Source organism: Aethalodelphis obliquidens, unplaced genomic scaffold (genome assembly GCF_003676395.1).
Source record: "Aethalodelphis obliquidens isolate GAN/ISIS:26980383/991018 unplaced genomic scaffold, ASM367639v1 scaffold8, whole genome shotgun sequence".
Lineage (NCBI taxonomy): Eukaryota > Metazoa > Chordata > Mammalia > Artiodactyla > Delphinidae > Aethalodelphis > Aethalodelphis obliquidens.
In genome coordinates, this window is record NW_020837952.1 from 1,475,104 (window position 1) to 1,495,823 (window position 20,720).

General features: G+C 51.0%; 2 protein-coding genes across 17 annotated transcripts in view; both read right to left on the reverse strand.

Annotated features, from left to right (window-relative positions):
* The window catches only part of KMT2D (lysine methyltransferase 2D), a 39,940-nt gene extending 31,086 nt beyond the window's left edge, over positions 1–8,854 (reverse strand). For 6 of the 11 annotated variants that reach the window (XM_027106127.1, XM_027106129.1, XM_027106134.1 and 3 more), the window contains exons 1-10: positions 7,273–8,853; positions 2,795–2,880; positions 2,408–2,534; positions 2,004–2,227; positions 1,780–1,889; positions 1,442–1,604; positions 937–1,102; positions 723–837; positions 419–576; positions 66–211 (exon numbers count right to left, since the gene is read on the reverse strand). In XM_027106127.1, coding sequence (XP_026961928.1) covers positions 66–211; positions 419–576; positions 723–837; positions 937–1,102; positions 1,442–1,604; positions 1,780–1,889; positions 2,004–2,227; positions 2,408–2,534; positions 2,795–2,843 — 1,258 coding nt within the window. In that variant the 5' untranslated portion in view covers positions 2,844–2,880; positions 7,273–8,853. Of the gene's footprint in view, positions 1–65; positions 212–418; positions 577–722; positions 838–936; positions 1,103–1,441; positions 1,605–1,779; positions 1,890–2,003; positions 2,228–2,407; positions 2,535–2,794; positions 2,881–7,272 lie in introns of those variants that run through there. The other 5 variants (XM_027106131.1, XM_027106132.1, XM_027106136.1 and 2 more) reach the window with 4 other exon arrangements.
* A 2,603-nt stretch (positions 8,855–11,457) lies between these two features.
* Positions 11,458–14,619, reverse strand: RHEBL1 (RHEB like 1). Of its 6 annotated transcripts, none has more exons than XM_027106147.1 (8): positions 14,329–14,619; positions 13,642–13,713; positions 13,243–13,310; positions 12,884–12,966; positions 12,738–12,794; positions 12,491–12,538; positions 12,147–12,228; positions 11,458–11,987 (listed from the first exon to the last, which is right to left on the reverse strand). In XM_027106147.1, the coding sequence occupies exons 1-8, from the start codon at positions 14,378–14,380 to the stop codon at positions 11,898–11,900; spliced, it is 552 nt and encodes a 183-aa protein (XP_026961948.1). In that variant the 5' UTR covers positions 14,381–14,619; the 3' UTR covers positions 11,458–11,897. The 6 variants fall into 6 exon arrangements, with proteins under 6 accessions (XP_026961948.1, XP_026961951.1, XP_026961950.1 ...); XM_027106146.1 differs by having other exon boundaries at positions 11,873–11,987; positions 12,366–12,538; positions 14,329–14,567; XM_027106150.1 differs by lacking the exon at positions 12,738–12,794 and having other exon boundaries at positions 11,462–11,987; positions 14,329–14,567.
* Between the last annotated feature and the right edge of the window lie 6,101 nt (positions 14,620–20,720).

Below are 20,720 nucleotides of genomic sequence, written 5' to 3' on the forward strand. Positions count from 1 at the left end.
CAGAAACTGTCCCTCGCCACACGATAGAAGGGGATTACTTTCAGGGACCCTCAAACCCTACTCACCTAGTGGTTTGGCTTCACATTGCAGGGGCCCCGGTTCCTTGGGTTGCATAGAGGTCACGTGCCCACCCTTTGGCTGCCCTTGGCATGCAACGTACAGAGCATCGGGCTCATCAGTGGGGGTATCGCCAGGCTCTGGGGGTGAGAATCTGCAGAGGGTACAGGGGAGCAGGCCCCATGGCTCTCATCAGCTATCGGCTCCTCACGAGAGCACGCTGGGGCGAGGCACGAATGCTATGGATTGCGCTGCCCACCTGAGGGCCCTGCTCTCAACGTCAGCTTGCTTTAACACGAGCCCTGCCAATCTCAGCCCTTCCGATCCCCCAGCCTGATCTCTGCCAGTCCACGCCACTTACCTGCTACAGACCGGGGGGTGCTGCTCAGCAACGGAACTGACAGGCTGTCCTCCCTGGGTTTTGTGACAGCGGTGACAGAGTGAGTAGTTCTCAAACCACTCAGAGTTGGGGTTCAGCTCTGCTGAGCCTGTCCCACAGGCCCGGCATACCCGGCATGCCTAGGGGAAGGGAACGGGCAAAACGGGCACTTGTCAGACAGCCAGAGACTGGAGGAGAACACGGGACTCGTCACAACAGAGAAACTCGGGGTGCTGTAGGAGGCAGACTTAGGGAGAGTAAGGCAGGAGGATCAGGGGGCACTCGCCTTGCACTTCCAGGAGTGAGCGGGCAGCTCCTCCATAGGCGGTTCCAGGCAGAAGGTATGGAATCCTTTGTCACACGTCTCACAGACCAACATCTTAGAGTCATTCCCAGGCTTCCTGCAGGGGCACAGGGCACATAACAGGGTCCTCCTTGCCCTCATTCTCAACCTTAACCTGTGCCCCGCCTAAGGTTCTCTCCTGCCCTCCCACTCTTACCTGCAAGCTTGGCACACTTTGCATTCAGGGCACTGCCAGCCAGCACGCTTGCGGGCAGTCAGAGCAGTGTCCAGGCAGGCCCCGTGATAGTGATGCCCACAGCTGGTACAGAAGAACAAGTCACACAATTCCCCTGGCCCCTCACATACGGCACAGCGAGCCTCCTCTGCAGTGGGAAGGGACAGAGGACACGGGTCACCTATGGATTCCTTACGGGACTCTGCACGGTGCTGTCTACATAACAGGCATTCCACAGACACAGAATGAACGAATAACCAAAAGTTACTAAGTGTCTGCCTAATATATGCCAGGCACTGCTCTAGGCACTGCAGACACCATGCTAAACGAGACAGGCAAAGCCCCTGCACTCACAAAGGCCACACGTATTTTAGTGGGGCAGACGGACAGTATGTAACTGTAGACTTCTGAGTGCTCTGCAGGGTACGGAGCCCCCAGCACCCTTGGACCCTCATCTGCCCTCCGTCCAAAGGGCAGGACTTCTCACCCAGATGTGTGGCCCCCTCACTGTGCTCCGGGCATAGCAGCTGCAGTGTTTTCATGGATAAGAAGGAACCGCTGGCAGTTGCACAGGGGAAGTGGTAAAGGCGTGGACATCCAGGCGAGCGGCAAGGGATGGAGGCACCGAGTCTGGTGCAGTGGGAACAGCGCTGCCAGGGTGGAGACAAAGCCTTAGTGCTAGCCAGCTCTCTCCAGAACAACATGTCAGGCACTGCCTCTGTCCCAGTATGCCCCCTGCCCTTCTCATTCCACCCTGACTCTCGGAAGCCCACCAGCCCTGCCCACCCTGCCCTGGGCCTACGCAATCCCCTGGCCCGGCCCCACCTGTGAGATCCCTGAGAAGATGGCCTTGTCCACACCACATAGTTCTGGGCCCTCCTGCCCCCACACGCCTGCCGACCACGCAGCACACCAGTGGTGAGCCCAGCAGGACCCTTCATAGGGGGAAAGGGGGAAAGAGTTAACAAGAACGTCATCACTGCTTCAGGGCCACTCAGCCCCTTCCCTGTTTCCTGCCCAAGTCAGCTACCCAACTTCCCTCCACTTACCTCCAGGTTCTCCTAGGTGGGCAGGTGTCAGGCCCTCAGGGAAACCAATCTGTGATAGGTCCTCACTGAGCAGCGCTGCCTCACTGGGCCCTGGGTTCCCCCCAGGGGACACCACTGAACACCGGGGCCAGTCAAATGGCAACTCAAAGCGCCGTAGCTCCCGCTGCCCATGTAGACTGGGCTCCCCGCAGTTACAGAGAGCACAACGCCGCATTGGACCCCCACTGTGAACACACAAGCATCAGCACCACGCTGGCCCCTGCCCACAGGTACCCCTAAACAACCCCATGACTTGCACACCTATGCTTCCCGCTCATTTTCCTAAATTTTCCACCTTGAAAGCCCCAGACTCTCAAATCAAATCCTCGTATGTCCTTACATCCTCATTTCCCCAAACTAGTTACCTGCAGTCCTGGGGAGGCTCCTGAAGCCTGGGACCCCCAGAACTGGGCACAGAGCCCTCCCCCACATGTGGTTTGGGAAGGTCTGGCTCAGTGGCACCTGACTCCTCGGAGGCTGCAGGTCCATCAGCTGAATGAACAGACAGAGAAGTGTGCATCAGCCATTATCCTCTATTTAGCACGAGTCCACTCATCAGACCCATGAGATTATCCAAAACCCTTGGTGGATAACAGTGATGGCATTTCAACTTTTGTCCCAAAGAACAAAGTCCTTCAATTACCTGTCTATTAGATGGACTTAGCTCCTGTCCTTGTGCTAGGACCAGAAATCTAAGATTGTCTGGGTAGAACAGAAAGCTGCCAGGCAAACCCAGAATGCGCCCTACTCACCTGCTGGTTCTGAATCTTTATCCTCACCAGGCGGCTTCGGGCTGTCCATCCCTCTCTCCGACTGGGCAGGGCCCTCTCGGGGAGACCTGTCAGACCCAAGAGATATCTATTTGTCTAGTAAGTCTTCCCACTAAACACTTTCCCCCAAATCCTAGGGAGAAGGCATCTAATGTTATCTAGACCCTACAGAAATCAGAGCAAAGCCATACCTACAAATTCCTGCACTAATGACAAGGAAAGTCCCTCTCCCCAACCGTTGTCCCACTGCCTACCTCCTCCCCAGATAAACACATACCATCTTCTCCTACTCTGAATTCTGAGAGGATCCAGTCCCCTTTCCCACTTCCCACCTCCTGTCTAAGAGTTCCCAGGACAACAGCATCCAACTAGAAGCACATACAATCTACATCCAGTATCACTCTTTGCCTCATGACTGAGTTCTTGGCTTCTGGTGGGCCCTATCCCTTGGACTTTTTCCTCAGGTCTTAGGTCAGCTACCATCCTAGAGGCCTTTCAGTGCCAACCCAGGGGCAGTCATAACAAGAAGTCTGAGTCCAGCCGAAGTCCCTCTCCCTGGGGTCTCGCAGGACGTAGAACACATTACTGGAACTAAAGCCTATCTCTGAATGGATCTCCCCCATCTCCACTGGTTTCAACCAGAACATCCCAATCACAACAGAAGAAACTCCCCAATTTCCACCACTGCCCATCTAAATCCAACCCAGGCCCACCCCCCTGGCCCTTGCCATGACTGAGCTCAGGATCTCATCCAGCCTGAAGGCCTGAGGTCGTTGCCCTTAGCAACACCAACAGCCCTTCCTCCTCAGATGTCCCTAGTAGTTAACAGAAGTGGGCCTTAAGAGTTACTGAGCATGTGTAGCCAGGCCTGAGGCTAGGCATGCTGGGAGTTGTAGTCTCAGGAAGCACACCACCACTTGGAGCTGTTCTAAACGGGGCAGGACAGAGCAAAGTAGCTTCCTTCCTCTTCCGTCAAGCAGGGTTTCGACACACACTATGGGGGTGGCGGGTAACGGTCCCCTCTTCTAAGATATGCCTGCCTATCCCAGAGCCAAATGAAACACGTTAAAGTTATACCTAAGAAGGTCAAGACCCACACCTTTGGGTATATTTTCCTAAACCTCAGATAAAACTAAACACAGTACCAAAAAGAGAGAAGTAAAGAATAAGAATTACAGAGCTGAGGAAGAGGAAAAAGGTCCTATAGAAGAAGGGAGAAAAGGACAGGTATAAACAGCTCTTAGTGGGAAGGGTAGGGGCTTAAGCAGAGAAACAGAGTATAGTTTTCCTACAGAAGGTAGAGGGGAATCCCTAAAACAAAACTCTAAATAAAAGTTTGAGAACTGTATCTCTCACCTTCTCCACTCCTCTTGTTTAACCAGAAGAACCACACCAACCTTAGTAAGGACAAGCCTCTCTTCCCAAACCAAATACCCCAGTCAGCCACTGGGGGTTGAGTGACTGGGGCAGATGAGACAGTGGGGAACCCTCAAAGGTGCCCAGGATCCATAAATCAATTACCTAAGAACCACATTATCAGTCCTCTTTCCCTGAGCTAACACTCCATTTCCAGACACTGGCAGTGGGCCTCATGTAACATGTCACAGGAAGGGAAATTTTACTTTACTTTTTTCCCCTCACACTATTAGATTCTACTAGATTGGGAAAGTGAAATATCACCTGATACCTGTTACCTCTATTCCCAGATCACCTCTTTACCAAAGAGGTAAAGAGAGGATCCAGTGCCCTTTCCCACTTCCCACCTCCTGTCTAAGAGTTCCCAGGACAATAGCATCCCACACAATCACCCACACAATCACACCCACACAATCACACCTGAAAGGAAAGCAGGGTGGTCATCTAGCCAGCCCACAGAAAAGCTGCCACCCACACAATCACACCTGAAAGGAAAGCAGGGTGGTCATCTAGCCAGCCCACAGAAAAGCTGCTCTGGAACTTCAAGGGGCCGCCTAGAAGCCTCCTATGTGAATTAGGGGTTGGAGGTCAGGGCACCAGCCAGGCTCCTCTTCCTATTCAGTTATCCAAGGCCTGACCACACCCGGAAGGCTTCAAAGTTTCCTAAATGTGTGCGACTTTTGCTGTACCTTACCACTAAATGCCGCCAAGATCTTCCAACTGTTGTGCTCTCAAAGTTAAGGCTAAAGGAGTCACAAACATCAAGAAATGAAAAGCAACAGTGATAGTGCAGTGGGTGGGAGGAGGACTGCTTCACACAAGGCCAGAGGGACAAATTCCTCCGCCCTCCCCCAAGCGCAGCCCTCTCAAGCTGGTAATGCTGGCACTGCTCGGGGAGCTACAGAAACCACCTTCGTCTAGCCTTGGGAATCAGTACCAACATCCTCCAAAGCGGCAGCCTCATTCATGGCACCATGGAAGATGAGAGACAAGCAAAGGGTTGAGTGTCCTCCAAGCTGAGGAAAAAGAATCTAGAGGCACTTCCAAGAAGCCCTATTTCACTACCCTGCAGTCTAGCGCCTGCACCCCAATGCTGAGTAGCAGTTGTCAGGCCCCTCCTTAAACAGATCTAAACAAATAAAGACCATAGGTTCCCCTGTCCCATCATTCACAGCCAGAAACCACACATCCACACCAAGGGTTTTTTCCCTGGATCTACACTGGGGTAACGCGTGACCAGGCTTCCTCAGGGGAACTAGGGATCCCAGAGAAATACAGATCTAGGGAGTAAAACCATGGTGGGTCCCCTTAATCCTAGGCCAAAGAGGCCCAGAACAGCAAGGAAAAAAGCAGGGATTCATCTCAACCCACTTTCCTCCCTGCCTCCATCCCAGACCAAGAGCTTTAACTCCATTTTCCCAGCCAAAGGGGAAATGGAGGCTTGGAGAGGTGAAAGGCTGAAGTAGGCCCTTGAGTGAACAGCTCTTCTCTAGGACTCAGGACTTCCTGGTTCCCAGCCTGAGACTCAAACCACACCTCTCCCCACCCCCATTTTGGGTTGGCCCTCCAGGGAAGAATCCAAATGGCAACAGTGGCCCTGTAGACCCTCCGGACTGCCCCCTGGGTCATCCTAGGGTCAGCCACAGCTAAAAAGGAGAGGTATCTCCTAAGGAAGTTCTTCAGGGACAGACAACAGGAGAGGCCCTCCACAGGAGGCAAGGGCAGACAGCATGGGCGACAGCTAGCCTCATTCCGGCACCCCTGTGCCACCTCTCACCTCAGGATTACCACCCAGAAATCTTTCAAGGGCAAATCCCTATTTTCTCCTTTCCAAGACCAGGCTCAAAGAGGTCTAGCCCTCATATGGTGGAGGGAGTAGAGTGAGGGAGCAAAATACACCAGCCAAATCCCTGCTGGGCAGCATGACAGCTGTGAGAGGGGCTGTCCCAGCCCAGGGTCAGAGGCATGAGGCTCACGCTGCACCCTTCGTGCAGTCACATACACACCACTTCTCCCCAACACCTCCTGCCAGGGCTGAAAACATTGGCTTCAGCAGACACAGCTCTGCTCAGGTCACTTCTCCTCCAAAGAGATATAGGCCCCCCTATTCTGCAGAGTTGGGACAGGATCAGAGGACCAGTTAACATTCCCTGATTTAAAAAGGTTGGAGAGGTCTGGGAGGGGCCTGCAAGACCGGCCAGGGACTTATGGGCAACCAGCTCTCCACACCAGGCCCAGAGAAAGCGGGAGACAAAAGCCATTTTTTTGCAGCCCACATTCGCAGGGAGCAAATCTCAACGGCCTCCTCTATAATCCCCTAGAGATTATGTCCATCCGGAGAGGAGGGGAGGCAAAGCAGGCTAAGACAGCACTAGGCCTCGCTAGGGTCACTCTGCCAGGCAGGGGTAGTTGAAAGTTGAACAGCAAGGCCACAGCTGCCCCCAGCCCCGCCTCCTTCTTGCCCCAGCCACCCCTTCATCACAATGGTCAGTTTCCACACACTCTCCTCGTTGCACAGTGAAATAAGGCCCAGTGAAGGATCTAGGGCTCCCTGAGTCTCCCAAAGACTGCTCTGAGTGCCCGGATGGGCAAGAGCAACCTTAAAGTCCAACCTGGCAGTAAATCGGACCTGGCAGTGCCACCCTACCCCCGCTCCCAAGTTGTTCTATTCCCAAGGCCCACAAGGAACCCTGAAGGAGAAGCAGCTGACTGGGATTGGTGCTGGCATCAGGGCTTGGGTCCTAGTTTGGTAGAGCTCCCCCCAACACAAAAATAAACAGGCAGAGAGGCTTTCTGGCCAGGTTCCCAAACTCCCGTGGTTCCCTGAACCCCCCAGTCTTTAAAGAGGCACACCCCAGGACACCAGGCCTCGGTTGTGCTCTGGCGACTGGCTCGGGTTCCCTTGACAGACCCTGCCAAAGGAACCCTCTTCAGCTCTGGCACCCCTTTCTCCAACCTACAGGCCAGCTCCGGCCAAGATAGTCCATCTGGCTATGCCCCCAGTCCAACCCTTTCTGGGCCCTGGCCGGGCGGACTTCACTCACCTCTTCACAGGGCGATCCAGAAATCCTCATCCGAGAACATGGCCAGAGCCCGGGCCGCTCCCCGACCTCCAACCGCCAGAGCGATCACAGCCGCCCCCCGCACGGGGGGGCTTAGGGGGGCCAAGAACGGTAAATCCAGGTCGGAGTGGCCACCCTCCCCCGCCCCAAAAAAGCAAGAAGCCAAAGAAGGGTTCTCTGCCTCGGGTTCCAGCAGTTTAGGTTTCCATGGACAGCCCCTGGGCGGCGAATCCCGAGCGGACACAAAGAGAGCACCGGTGGCTTTGATCTTGGGCGAGCAGGATCCGCATCCGCGTCGCCGGGCGGCCTCTCAGTCCTAGGGCTGGGCCAGCGCCCCGGCCGCCCGCACCGGGCTCGGGCGGAACGTCGAGGCTCTCCAGATGGAACGTCGAGGCGCCTCCCCAGCAGCCCGGAAGGAATGCCGCGCCGCCCCGCGCCGGGCCCGGATGGAACGTGAGACCCTCGCAGGAGCGCCGAGCCCCTCTCCCCGCTCGGGCCGGCGCCCCGGGGCCGCGCGAGCTACGGCGACACGGAGCCGGCGGGGCCGCGGAGCTGAACCTGACACACACCCCAGCGCCGGGCTCCTCGACCCCGAGCGCTCGCCCTCGGCGGCTTCGAGCCCCCCACCTTCTGCTCCCCCCGGGGAAGGGAGGAGGGTAGGTGGGCGAGGAAGAGGAAGGGGCGGGCGGTGCGAGCCCTCTGCCCGCTCCCCTCCGGCCGCTCCGGGCCCTGCGCTCGCCTCCCTTCCCCTCTGGCCTCGGGAGCTGCCCCGCCCCCGGCCTGGCCGGCTCTGATCGGCGGCACCCCCTCGACCCCCGGCTGGCTGCGATCGCGGGGGGCCTAGAGGTGCATGGCCCAACCCCGGCTCCCGGCGCCGGGGGGTCAGGAAACTGAGCGGAAAGTGGGGAACGAGGCAGCCATTTGCAACCGGAGAGGAAAGTAGTGCAGCGCGGCGCCGCTCCGCCTCCCCCCCCTCCGCCTCCTGTTCGGCCGGTAGGGTGGTTCCTGCGAAGGGGCTATTTCCTGGCCCGAGATCTCGGCAATGGTCGTGGAGATTCAGGAAGCCTCCGGCGCGAGATCCGGGTGGCCCTTTTGCCTAGTGAACCCCACTCCAGAAGGGGGAGAAAGGAGAAGACGCGGCCCTATTTTGTGTTGGAGCGGAGCGGCGGAGGGATCCGGCCCTCTCGGAGGAAAGGCTGTGACTCTGCAGTTCTACGCACACGCTAAGGGATCCCTCCGCCACGGGTTAACCCCGACTGCGCCGGGCCAGCCGCTGTGCAGACACGTGGGAAAGAAGCCCCCTTCCTCTTCGCCCCGGCCCTAGAACTGCCTCCTTTACCGCCCGGCTAGTAGAACTAGGACTCCGTGCACTTTCTAATTCCGTTTCCCTGGAGTTATCGGCCCCTGAAACTCCAGCTGCCCCTTGCCTTGACCAGGAGCAATCTTTCCCGGGAGGGGGATGGAAGAAGAGCCAGGAGGTTGGCCGCTGCTCTGCATCCTGGGAACTGGAGTCCGCAAATGGAGAAAGTGAGGCACGGCGCCTGGCGCTGCAAAGGGTGGGTTCCTGCCACGTTCGGGGGCCTGAAGAAAAACGGAACGAGTCCCTAGTCGTTCCTTCTGACTCTCAAATCCCCTCGAGAGGAAAGAGGACTGTTAGTGCCCCCACAATCACCTCCCCCATCAAAACATAAATGTAGTTTCCCCTCCTTTGCCGGGTGCTCCCACCCCCAGACCCAGTCCTTCTTTCCTAATCTTCAGGGCCTGTGTCCCCCTTCTTAGTAAACATGTAACCCCTTTTTAGAGAGCATGTAACTTGTAGCCTTGCTGCTACCTGGCCGGAGTACTGTTATTCTGGACAAGATCCCAGTATACAGACACCCCCCCCCCTCCATTAGTCTGGATGAGAAGGGATTGGAAATGACTTCTCTGCATTAACTCTATCCACGGGATGGACAGGAGGAGACAAATTAACAAATGTGCTAGATACTTTATATATTCTTAGTTATTACTCACCCTCGTTATGAATTACATGTAATTATGTCCATGTTACAGATGAAGAGATTGAGACTGAAATAGGTAAAATTGCTCAATAAACCACATGAAGTGAGAAGTTGAGCCATGCATGATGCAAAACAATGGCCATGTTTTTCCTGGGATATGTGTGTGTATTCATATATATTTATTTTATTATTATTTTTTTTAAGATGTGGAGAAAGAGGCAGGCAAATCAGGTGCAGGGCTGGTTTTGTGGGAAAGGGTTTTTACAGTGCTGCCCAATAGAACTTTCTGCAATGATGGAAATGCACTACACACTATCTAATATGGTTTAGCCACATGTAGCTATTGAGCACTTTGAAATGTAGGTGGTGCAACTGAGGAACTTTTAATTTTAGTTGATTTTAAAACTAAATTAAATAGTAATATGTGACTTGCGGCTTTCATATTGGACAGTGCAGGAGACCTAAATCCCTACTGGCCAGAGTCATAGGAGGGATCAGATATGTCCTGTGCTAGCCACACACTGACATATGCTCTTCACTGACCATTCAGGTCTATTTCAGCAAAAAAGTCCAGCACTGACCCCACACCTGTCCCAGCTATAGTGGAATAAGTTCACCAAGAGTCAGAAGTTGGAAAATAGAAGGCCTCTCCCTACTCTGCACCCAGAGGCAGACCCTCACCAGAAAGACCTCAAATAACACAATAGCCACTATTTCTTAAGGGTTTATTATGTATGAGGACCTATGCTAAGTATTTCATAAATCACTTCAGTTTAATTCTCACATCAGTCCTATGAGGAAGGTTTAACTACACTTCATAAATGAGAAACTGAGAGAGGTTCAGAGAGGTTAAGTGTCTGCCCAAGGTCACACAGCTAAGTGGAAGAGTAACTCTTTTACTCTTTTAACCCAGCCATTAACCACTATTCTTTACTACTATCAGGCCTTGAGATTGTTTGATACACTTCTAGAAAACCTCAGACATTTGTTATTCTATCTCAGACCTCATGGAAATAACAGCAGGAGTGTAGGTACCCTTATTGAGAATTCCAAGTCAGATGCATAAAAGGACCTAATTTTAGTGTAGGGAGAGAGGGTGTTTACAACCCTAAAGAGACTCCTAAGCCCCCGAGAGATTGCTCTTTGGAATATGCTCCTTCCTGCAGCCCTTAATTCTTTTTAGATTCTAGATCAGAGATGCAAAAGCAGCTGGCAGGACTTTTGAAAACCAGCATGACAAACCATCATCCCCAACGGTAAGCCCAACTAGCCTGGAGCCAGGCAATAACAAGGTCACAGCTAAAAATCACACCTAAATTTTGTCCATTTTCCCCAACTAAGTGCATTGACAGAGTTGGCAGGAGTGCATCCCCAGCTGGCAGGAGAACTCTATGCCCTTCCTGTGAAGGATACCATTCAGGTAACCCTTATAAGTCCTTGGAGGAGGTATTAGGCCAGTTAGGCCCTAGGGCTACTGGGGAGGGGTCGCGGGTAGAGGCAGGTAGGACCAAATTTTCCTAGCCAAACCCATCCTCCTACCGAGCTGGCCGGTCAATAAGAAAGAGCAGAAGCAATAGCCTTTGAAACCAAAAAAGGCAGCACAACTCCAAAGGTGTGAAAGGTATGAAAGGAGCAAAGAACATCCATTTTAATGAAAGGCACTTGAGGAGATGGAGAGCGGGGAGTGGGGATTGAGCAGGGGCATTATTTCTTACTTTATTCAACTCTTAAAAAGCTGAAATCATCATAACACTTTAGTCCCTGCCTTCACACTACTTCACAATTCTTACATCATTAGGAACAAGGGTCTTTCTTCCTCCACCCAAACCCTATCCTCTCTGAGTTCCAGCAAATGCCAAGCCCCGCAAGGGAAGCTATGTCAGCATGTGGCAGCCGGCCACTAGAGGGTGGTGTTTCTGTAGTTAAGGGGATTGTGAGAGCCTACAAATTTGGATGGGAGTGGCAGTCAATAGGTTACCTGTATAGGAGAAGAGTCGAAAAGAAAGGTGGGAAAGATAAGTAGTAAGTCTTAGGGTAATGGTCCTGACTGAGTGAGGGGTAAGGAATAGGAACAAGGTAGGAGGAAAGATTCTCTACCAAAGGCCATAGTCATCACTCCTTAGAAAAGGAGACATTGGCCCTGAGCTCTCCCCAGATACAGAGAAGCCAACTACAAAAAGATTAATCAGTTTATTTGCATATATACATTGTCACTCCAGGAAGCCGGCTCCACTTCAGGAGTCCCCAGCTCCCCTCACCCAGCCGACACCCAAAACCTACATAGGAGACTGGGTCCTGAATAAACAATGCCCAGGACTCATATCCCAACTCCATAGGTTATAACAATTCATTTATTTAGCAAAAACAGAGCTAGAGGACAGTGCCCATGAGACATCCTTGCCTCTTTGTAAACATCGACAACCAGGCCACTGGAGCCCAGGTAAGTGTGCAAACATGAGGGTACCACACTGTGTGCCCAGAGGGCAAGGGACACAGCTGGCAACCGAACAAACCCGTGAAGTCCTGAGGGCCTGCCCCCCCAAGCCCCCACTGGAGCCTGGCAAGTGCCAGGGGCAGAATCAAGGCAGCTACCCCATGCTCAAGGGCTCACATGAGATGGCAGCGGCGCTCTTGCCCATATGAATTCTCTACCCGAGCAATCTCCTGGATGACTTTGGTGAAGATGCCTTGAGTCAGCTGCAAGGGATAAGGATTCAGGGCAAAAAAAAATCGTTTAGTTCACTGCCAATACCACCCAACTCTGAGGTGAACACCCCATTCCCCCACCATCCCCACCACCAAGCAGTGCCATAACACTGCTACCGCCACCACCTTCCTAATCTTCAGGCCCAGCACCTGCTTATCTCGAGCAGATGACTCCATAAATGTCGCACCCCAGGACTCTGCCAGCTTCTTCCCCTCAACAGCCTGGACCTCCCTAGAAGCAAATTTGGGACATGAAAATGAAGGACAGCAATGGCCCCATGTTCTCTGCAAAATCTTTACAGGAGCCTAGGACTGAGACTTGAAATATGAAATGATAGTTTTTGAAATAGAAGGGTTGTTTTGTCTTACCCTTCAAGTTAGAAATGAAGAGGTAAAATGACTGGTTCGAATCAGTGGCAGAGCCACGACAAGACCCTGGCGCATTCCTAGTCCAGCTCACTTTCCTTCGCCTTAAGCTACAGAGATTTCCATACCTGTCTGGTGAGAGATCTGCCTTGTTCCCCACCAGCACCACTGGCAGCCTGGGAGGAAACAGCAGTTACTACAGGAGCCCCTCTGTTCCCCATGGACCCCAACCTCCTTCAAATCAGAGCTGGACAACTCCCCATCAAACCAGACAGGATCTATGTCCTGACTTTCTCCTTAATTTGGATCAATACGCCCCTGTCCTCCCTCTCCCCTCGGGTCCACACTATGTCTTTATCCCCCAGAGCCACATACCGGGTTTTCCCGTGGCCTTCATGTAGCTTTTGGTACAGACTCTCAATGACTTGGAAACTTTAAACACAAGAAATGAATCTATAACTTTATTCTGGGACAGCCCTCAGATCCTCCCAAGTCTCCCACTCACAACCTTGGTCACTTACCTATGCAGAGAGGTGACAGAATACACAAGCACATAACCATGGACCCCAATGATGAATGAATAGGGCAGAATGCTGTACTCATCCTGACAAGAAATAGAAACATCAATACCTAGATCCACAGCACTCAGATAGCCAAGGTTGGTGGGCTGTATCCTGAGGACCCTCCCTGTGGCACTCCCTACTCCAGTCACTTCTGTTCAACAAGTATTAACAGAGTAGCTCCAATCAGCGCTGCACACTGAAATGCTGCTAAAATGCTTTTCTTTTAATCCTACTTTACAGATGAGCCTCAGAGGCTACCAGACTTCATCTCCCAGGACTGAACTGCCACATTTAGATACCCTACCCCAAACTGGTACCTGCCCTGCTGTGTCCACCAGGTGTAGGTGAAACTCATCTTTGCCAAGAGTCACTATCTTGCTGTAAGCTGAAAAGAAAAGAAAACTTGACTGTGAGGTGCCTTGTAGGACTAGCAATCTGTGCCCCTATATATTGACATAGATGGGCCAGGTCTAGAGAGCTCTCCAGGAACCTGGAGAGACAATGTTAGGCTTCTTATTGTCTACATATACACCATCCTGGACTCAGTATCTTGGAAAATCCACACTCTAGCTCCACTCAGAACAGGATTGCTAGAGGAGATTAGATTTAATGTCTAATTAAATCATCCCTCTGGCACCAGGAAAATCCCAAACTATGGACTTGGATGGGGCACCCAAGCCTTCCCTACCCAATCCCTAGGGGAGAAGTCTACTCACTATTCTCCACAGTAGGATCATAGCCTTCCAGGAACTCGCCCTCCACAAATTGATGTGCTAAAGATGTCTTCCCTGTGGGAAGCAGAGGTAATTTTATCCAAATCACCCATCCATATTCACATCCTCTGTCCTTTCGGGCTGTGTGGCCCTGGACTAAAGGGGACCCCAAATTAGCATCCTAGCCTGGGAATGCCCCATGCAATGCTTCCCCTTAGGCTACCTTCACCCTCTTTTCGCCCTGGGTCGCTGCACCTTGGCCACCGGATGCATACAGTAGCGCCGCAGGAAGCCTTTCCCGCCGCCTTTCCCCACCCCACCCCACCCCTGGGAAGATCCGGGATTCCTTAGGACCCAGTCAGTCCTGCACCGAGCACCTGAGACTTGCCCCACCCAGACCGCGCCCCCGCCATCAAATCCTAACCCCACCTCCACCCCCCAGAGTAACGCTGAGGACCACCGCGGTGATCCAGCAGTAAAGCCCACGTTAACTCTTACATGCTCCAGCTTCCTGCAGCCTTCTACACTACCACCACCCCAGCCTTTTCAACTCCAACCTTTCAATCCTCGCTCTACAAGCTGGTTCTAAGGATGCCACCATTTCTCCCTGGGTCGCGTACCCGCGGCAGTGCGCCTCCTCTGGCCAAAAAGCCGCGGTGCATCCGTGCTCTGCCCAAGACCGAGACTCACCTACGGAGCGGTATCCGAGGATGACCACCTTCCTGTAGCGAACTAACGGCATGGCAGGAACCGGCCCCGAGGGGCTTGCAGAACTTGGGGCTGAGAGAGCCCCAAGAAGAGAAAGTCGAGTGCAGGCAGGTGTAGCAACCGGCACAGGAAAGCCGCTCACCCTGAAGCTGCCAGGGGCAAGATAGAGGGAAACCAAAACAAGCGCCGCGCCCGGAGCTGGCCACGTGATCACAACACAGCAAGACTAAGGCGAGGGAGCCGGGCGACCGGGGAACTACACTGCCGCGCCGCTCAGGGCTCCGCCCCCCAGGCCGCTCGCCATTGGTCCACTAGAAAGGATAGGGGCGGAGCCGTTGGCAGAAGCAAAGGGCGGGCCTCACGTGGAGCGGGAGAACCAGGAGCTGCGCGTGCGCAGACTAGACCCGGTTCATTCATAAAGAAACAGAAAGGAACCCGGGGTCCTAGAGGTGTTTGCGCCTTTGCAACCTAGTAAAAGCGGCTGCAAAGAATCATGGATGGATAATATCTGTTGTGGCTGGGCTGGATTTTCTGGTCAAAAGATTCTAGGCCTCCCTTTTGCAAGGTCTCCGGCGTCCTTGGGTAGGTTAAAAAAGGCCAAAGTTGCAATATATTCCCTCCGATTCCCCCAGACTTCAGCCCCAGATATTTTATTGTCGGGTTTCCAGTCTTCCAGGATTTAACTTCGGAACTGCAAAACTTATTCCTGGGAAAATTGTTAGAATTTGTGGCCAAGTCCTCTGAGGTTTAGCTGTCATCATTATCACAGTGTTTTATTTATTCAACAAATATTTAATAAGTGTATACTATATGTTTTAGGCATTTCTCTAGCTTTGACGATAGAGCGAAGAACATGACAGGTGAGGTCTCGGACCTCACAAAGCTTAAAACCTAGTTGGGAAGAAACAAACTTAAACAAGTAAGCGTTAGATAGTATTAAGTGCTATATAGAGCAGTGTGAGAAGAAATAACCAGTTTAGATCAGTGACACTTCCTTTCAAAAGAAGCCCCATTTAAGCTGAAGTCTGAATGACAGTAAGGAGCCAGCTAGCAAAAGATTCAGACAGAAGAATCCATCAGTGCTATGGCGCTAGGGTGGAAATAAATTTGTTAAAATCCAGAAAAGAGAGAGAGAGAAAGCCAGTTAGCCTAAAGCAGATGAAATCTAAGAGGATGGCAGGGGCCAGGCTATGTAGAGTAGTTTGGACTAATTCTAAGTACCTAGAAAGCTATTGATTATGTTACTAAGTAAGTTGGGTCATGACATGATCTGAATTGTGTTTCTAAAAGATCTCCCTGGCTGTAGAGAATGGATTGGGGTTTGAGAGAAACAGGAGCAAGTGGAGCAAGCAGGAACATCAGCAAGGAGACTGTTACTTGTAGTCCAGGTGAGAGGTGAGGGTGGCTTGACTAGAGTAGTAGAGATGAATGAAGCTGAGAATTCAGTGTATGTTTTGAGGCTGAGGTTAAGCTGGCTTGCTTGCTGAAGGATTGGATACAGGAGGTGAGGGAGGATAAAGAGGAAAGGAACCTAGATTTAGAGTGCTACTTTGTGCCAGGTGTATTTCATTGTCATCTCATTTAATATTCTCCACAGCCTGAGGTTGTTAATTTGCATTATTCATTCATTCATGAACAAATATTTATCGCACAACCACTGTGTCCCAGGCACCCTTCCAGGTGCTTAAAATAGAGCCATGAACAACAGGGACAAGGTCTTTGCTTACAAGGAGCAAGTATTTTGGGGGAGAAGACCAACAATCTACAAGCAAACAATAAATGAGTTACAGTTAAAAAGTAATAACTGCAGGGACCTCCGTGGTGGTCCAGTGGTTAAGACTCCATGCTCCCAATGCAGGGGGCCCCAGTTTGATCCCTGGTCAGGGAACTAGATCCCTCATGCCGCAACTAAAAAAGACCCCATGTGCCGCAATGAAGATCCTGCATGCTGCAACTAAGACCCAAAGTAGCGAAAGAGAGAGAGAAAGAAAGAAAAAAGTAATTACTGCAATGAGAAAAAATAAACAAGACATGAGTGGGCTAACCTACTGAGAGTAACCTGGGGTGTTACTCCTCTTTTTTTATATGACATCCTAGGAAGCTGAGGAGGTAACATTTGTGCCTGAGACTTGAGTAATGGGTAGCTATTATCACTGTTCTCTCAGTTATAGAAACTGAGAGTCATACAGGTAGCACACAGAAGTTGTTTCTTTTGCAAGGCCCTGATGAGGTGGGTGTGTAGGAGTTAGACTGGATTAGAGGGCAGGCTTTATAAAACTATAGAACCATCTCATGCTTTAAAATGTCCAGATTGGGGCTTCCCTGGTGGCGCAGTGGTTGAGAATCTGCCTGCCATTGCAGGGGACACAGGTTGGAGCCCTGGTCCAGGAAGATCCCACATGCTGTAGAGCAACTAAGCCCGGGCGCCACAACTACTGAGCCTGCGCTCTAGAGCCCATGAGCCACAACTACTGAGCCCACGTGCCACAACTACTGAAGCCCGCGCGCTTAGAGCCCATGCTCCACAACAAGAGAAGCCACCATAGTGAGAAGCCTGCACACGACAACAAAGAGTAGCCCCTGCTCCTCGCAGCTAGAGAAAGCCCACGCACAGCAACGAAGACCCAACACAGCCAAAATAAAATTAATTATTTAAAAATGTCCAGATCTACAAAAGTTGTTTCAAAGAGCCACCTTTTTAAAAAATTTTTATTTATTTATTTATTTTTGGCTGCATTGGGTCTTCCTTGCTGCACGCAGGCTTTCTCTAGTTGCGGCAAGCTGGGGCTACTCTTCCTTGGTGCGTGGGCTTCTAATTGCGGAGGCTTCTCTTGCTGCAGAGCCAGGCTCTAGGCACACGGGCTTCAGTAGTTGTGGCTCACAGGCTCAGTAGTTGTGGAATGCGGGCTCTAGAGCGCAGGCTCAGTAGTTGTGGCTCACACACTTATTTGCTCCGCGGCACGGGGGATCTTCCCAGACCAGGGCTCGAACCCATGTCCCCTGCATTGGCAGGTAGATTCTTAATCACTGTGCCACCAGTGAAGTCCCCAAAGAGCCACTTCTTTTTTTTTTTAGATGTTGGGGGTAGGAGTTTATTAATTTGTTTATTTATTTTTGCTGTGTTGGGTCTTTGTTTCTGTGCGAGGGCTTTCTCTAGTTGTGGCAAGCAGGGGCCACTCTTCGTGGTGCACGGGCCTCTCACTATCGCGGCCTCTCGTTGCAGAGCACAGGCTCCAGACGCGCAGGCTCAGTAGTTGTGGCTCACAGGCCTAGTTGCTCCGCGGCATGTGGGATCCTCCCAGACCAGGGCTCGAACCCGTGTCCCCTGCATTAGCAGGCAGATTCTCAACCACTGCGCCACCAGGGAAGCCCCAAAGAGCCACTTCTTAATCTGGCCTCAGAAAGGAACCCAAATACCTTTTCTACTGGGTAAAGGAAGCTCCTTGCAGACCAGCAATTTTATGCTGGATTATTGGACTTGAATGAGGTTGGCGGCAGTTCCAGGTTAGGTTGTAAGCACTGTAGGATAAAACAAAGAACTGGATTCAATTCAATAAAAGTTCATTCATCTCCTACTTTGTACCAGGCAGTCTTACCATGTTTTGCACACTAAGGATATAAAGATAAATAATATTGATAGATGCCTTTTATGCTGTTTGTCTTTGCATATTAACCCTCTACTCTTTTCCACCCAGATCCGTGTCCAGGAGGTAGACCTTGCTCCTTGGATTCCAGGGGGGTTCAGCCAAAGAGGAGTACTCACAGAAGATCAAATGGAAGGAGAGAAGGTCTGTTCCCACACTGAAGGTCACAGCACCTCTCAAAGCACTCCCCCAACCCTAACACAGACAGCTCTCAGTGTTCTGTTTCCAGTAATTCCCTTCCCTTCCCCTTCAGGCCTACAGTAATAACAGCCTCTCTGATACTCACCGGGAGGTGTTGTTCTATCCCTTTTGCTTCCCTACACCTTGCCCACACCTTTGTAAATAATCTCTTTATTAAATCATCCTCTAACTCTCTTGTTTGCAATCAAGAAGAAGGCAAAAGGACTAAGGCAAAGGGCTTTCTCTTGTAGTTTTTTCTGGATGAGAAGATCTCACAGAAGATTTTCACCTATGTCTTCTTGAACAGAACTGTATCATGTGGCCATCTCTACCTGCAAAAGAGCCTGGAAATTTTAGCATTTTCTTTTCCACCCTCTATAGTATAGAAAGGTAAAAGAGAATAGGAACAAATTTTTACAGAGCCACTCTACAAGACCTGCATATCTTGGGACCAAGATATTTGTTTGTTAAATATGTCACCGTAAAAGGTAGGGCATAAACGGTTACTTTGTAAAGATCAGAGGTAGGGACTTCCCTGATGGCGCAGTGGTTAAGAATCCCCCTGTCAATGCAAGGGACACGGGTTGGAGCCCTGGCCTGGGAAGATTCCACATGCCACAGAGCAACTAAGCCCGTGAGCCACAACTACTGAGCCTGTGTGCCACAACTAATGAAGCCTGTGAGCCTAGAGGCCATGCTCCACAGCAAGAGAAGCCACCGCAATGAGAAGCCCGCGCACCGCAACGAAGAGTAGCCCCCGTTAGCCACAACTAGAGAAAACCTGCATGCAGCAACGAAGACCCAACACAGCCAAAAATAAATAAATAAATAATAAATTAATTTTTAAAAATCACAGATATGCAAAGATCACCAATATAGGATAAAATAAAGGAAGCAAACTATCCTAATGTTAGGTAAATAAGCTTAGAATAAAATTTCTAATGACAGCATCATACATTGCTCTGTCTCAAACAACTGAGATAAAATAAAGATGAAATGCTCCCAGAAAACTGTTTTAATTATCTCTATGAAAAGTGAAAACATTTTCCATTGAAATGATGGGTTCCATTTTACAGGTCTTCAGAGATTCTTGGTTTTCCACAGTTTTGGTAGAGAAAGGCTTCACCTCCCTGCTGATGTATGTTATCGACTGTTGCATAACAAACTATATCAAAACTTGGTGGTTTAAAACAATAACAATGTATTATTTCTCATGATTTTGTGGATTAAATTGGCAGTTCTTCTGTCGTCTCTCCTGGACTCACTCATGGGGCTACCAGAGGCCACAGACCCTGTTGGGTAGCCCTCTCTTTCAACTAGACACAGTTGCAGCTCCCTTGAATTCTTGTAATCCTTCCTTCCCTTGCCCCTTCAGGCCTAGGAGTTAGCATCTCTGATGACTCCCCACTGATGCCAGACTGAATGCTTCACCACACTTGTAGATACTTCATTACTCTGTCCACACCTTTATGAATATCCCTTTCATTATATTATCTTCAGTTTCCCATTTGAGTATGCAATCTGTTTCCTCCAAGGATTCTGAATGATACACCTCTGAATGTTATAGTAGGGAAAATTATCAGGCAAAAGATTAGAAGGCAGGGCTTCCTGGTGGCGCGGTGGTTGGGAGTCCGCCTGCTGATGCAGGGGACGTGGGTCCCTGTCCGGGAAGATCCCACGATCCCACGGAAGACCCCGCGAGCCATGGCCGCTGAGCCTGCGCGTCTGGAGCCTGTGCTCCGCAAGGGGAGAGGCCACGGCAGTGAGAGGCTCGCGTAACGCGCAAAAAAAAAAAAAAAAGATTAGAAGGCAAAATTATATCATCTCACATTACAGTATAAGTAGCTGGAAGCATGGAAGAAATTTTTCTGCAAAAAAGAAGAGAGAGGGAGGAAGGAAGAAAGGAAGGAAGGAAGAAAGAAAAGAAAAGTTGATTGATTCTGTCTGGAAGGATCAGAGATTCCACATGATAAATGAGCTGAGCCTTAATGCTCAAGAAGGCTCTAAGCAAAAAGGCAAAATGCTGGGATGGTGAGGAATAAATTAGGAGTTTGGGATTAAAATATACACACTATTATATATAAAATAGATAACCAACAAGGACCTACAGTATAGCACAGGGAACTATACGCAATAACTTGTGTATTTCTTTTTATAAATTTATTTATTTATTTTTTGGCTGTGTTGGGTCTTCACTGCTGCCTGCGGGCTTTCTCTATTTGTGGCGAGCGGGGGGAGCTACTCTTCCTTGTGGTGCGCGGGCTTCTCATTGCGGTGGCTTCTCTTGTGGCGGAGCACGGGCTCTAGGCGCGTGGGTTTCAGTAGTTGTGGTGTGTGGGCTCAGTAGTTTTCGCTCATGGGCTCTAGAGCGCAGGCTCAGTAGTTGTGGCGCACGGGCTTAGTTGCTCTGCAGCATGTGGGATCTTCCCGGACCAGGGCTCGAGCCCGTGTCCCCTGCATTGGCAGGGAGATTCTTAACCACTGTGCCACCAAGGAAGTCCCAATACTCAATATCTTGTAGTAACCTATAATGGAAAAGAATCTGAAAGG

What these genes read in the sequence shown, in the direction of transcription:
- RHEBL1 (XM_027106146.1), bottom strand. Translation starts at nt 14,380, where the DNA reads ATGCCGTTAGTTCGCTACAGGAAGGTGGTCATCCTCGGATACCGCTCC. An exon ending in CCTCGGATACCGCTCCGTAG is followed by an intron (nt 13,714 to 14,328) that starts GTGAGTCTCGGT and finishes TGCTTCCCACAG; the next exon opens with GGAAGACATCTTTAGCACAT. An exon ending in TGGTGGACACAGCAGGGCAG is followed by an intron (nt 12,967 to 13,242) that starts GTACCAGTTTGG and finishes ATTTCTTGTCAG; the next exon opens with GATGAGTACAGCATTCTGCC.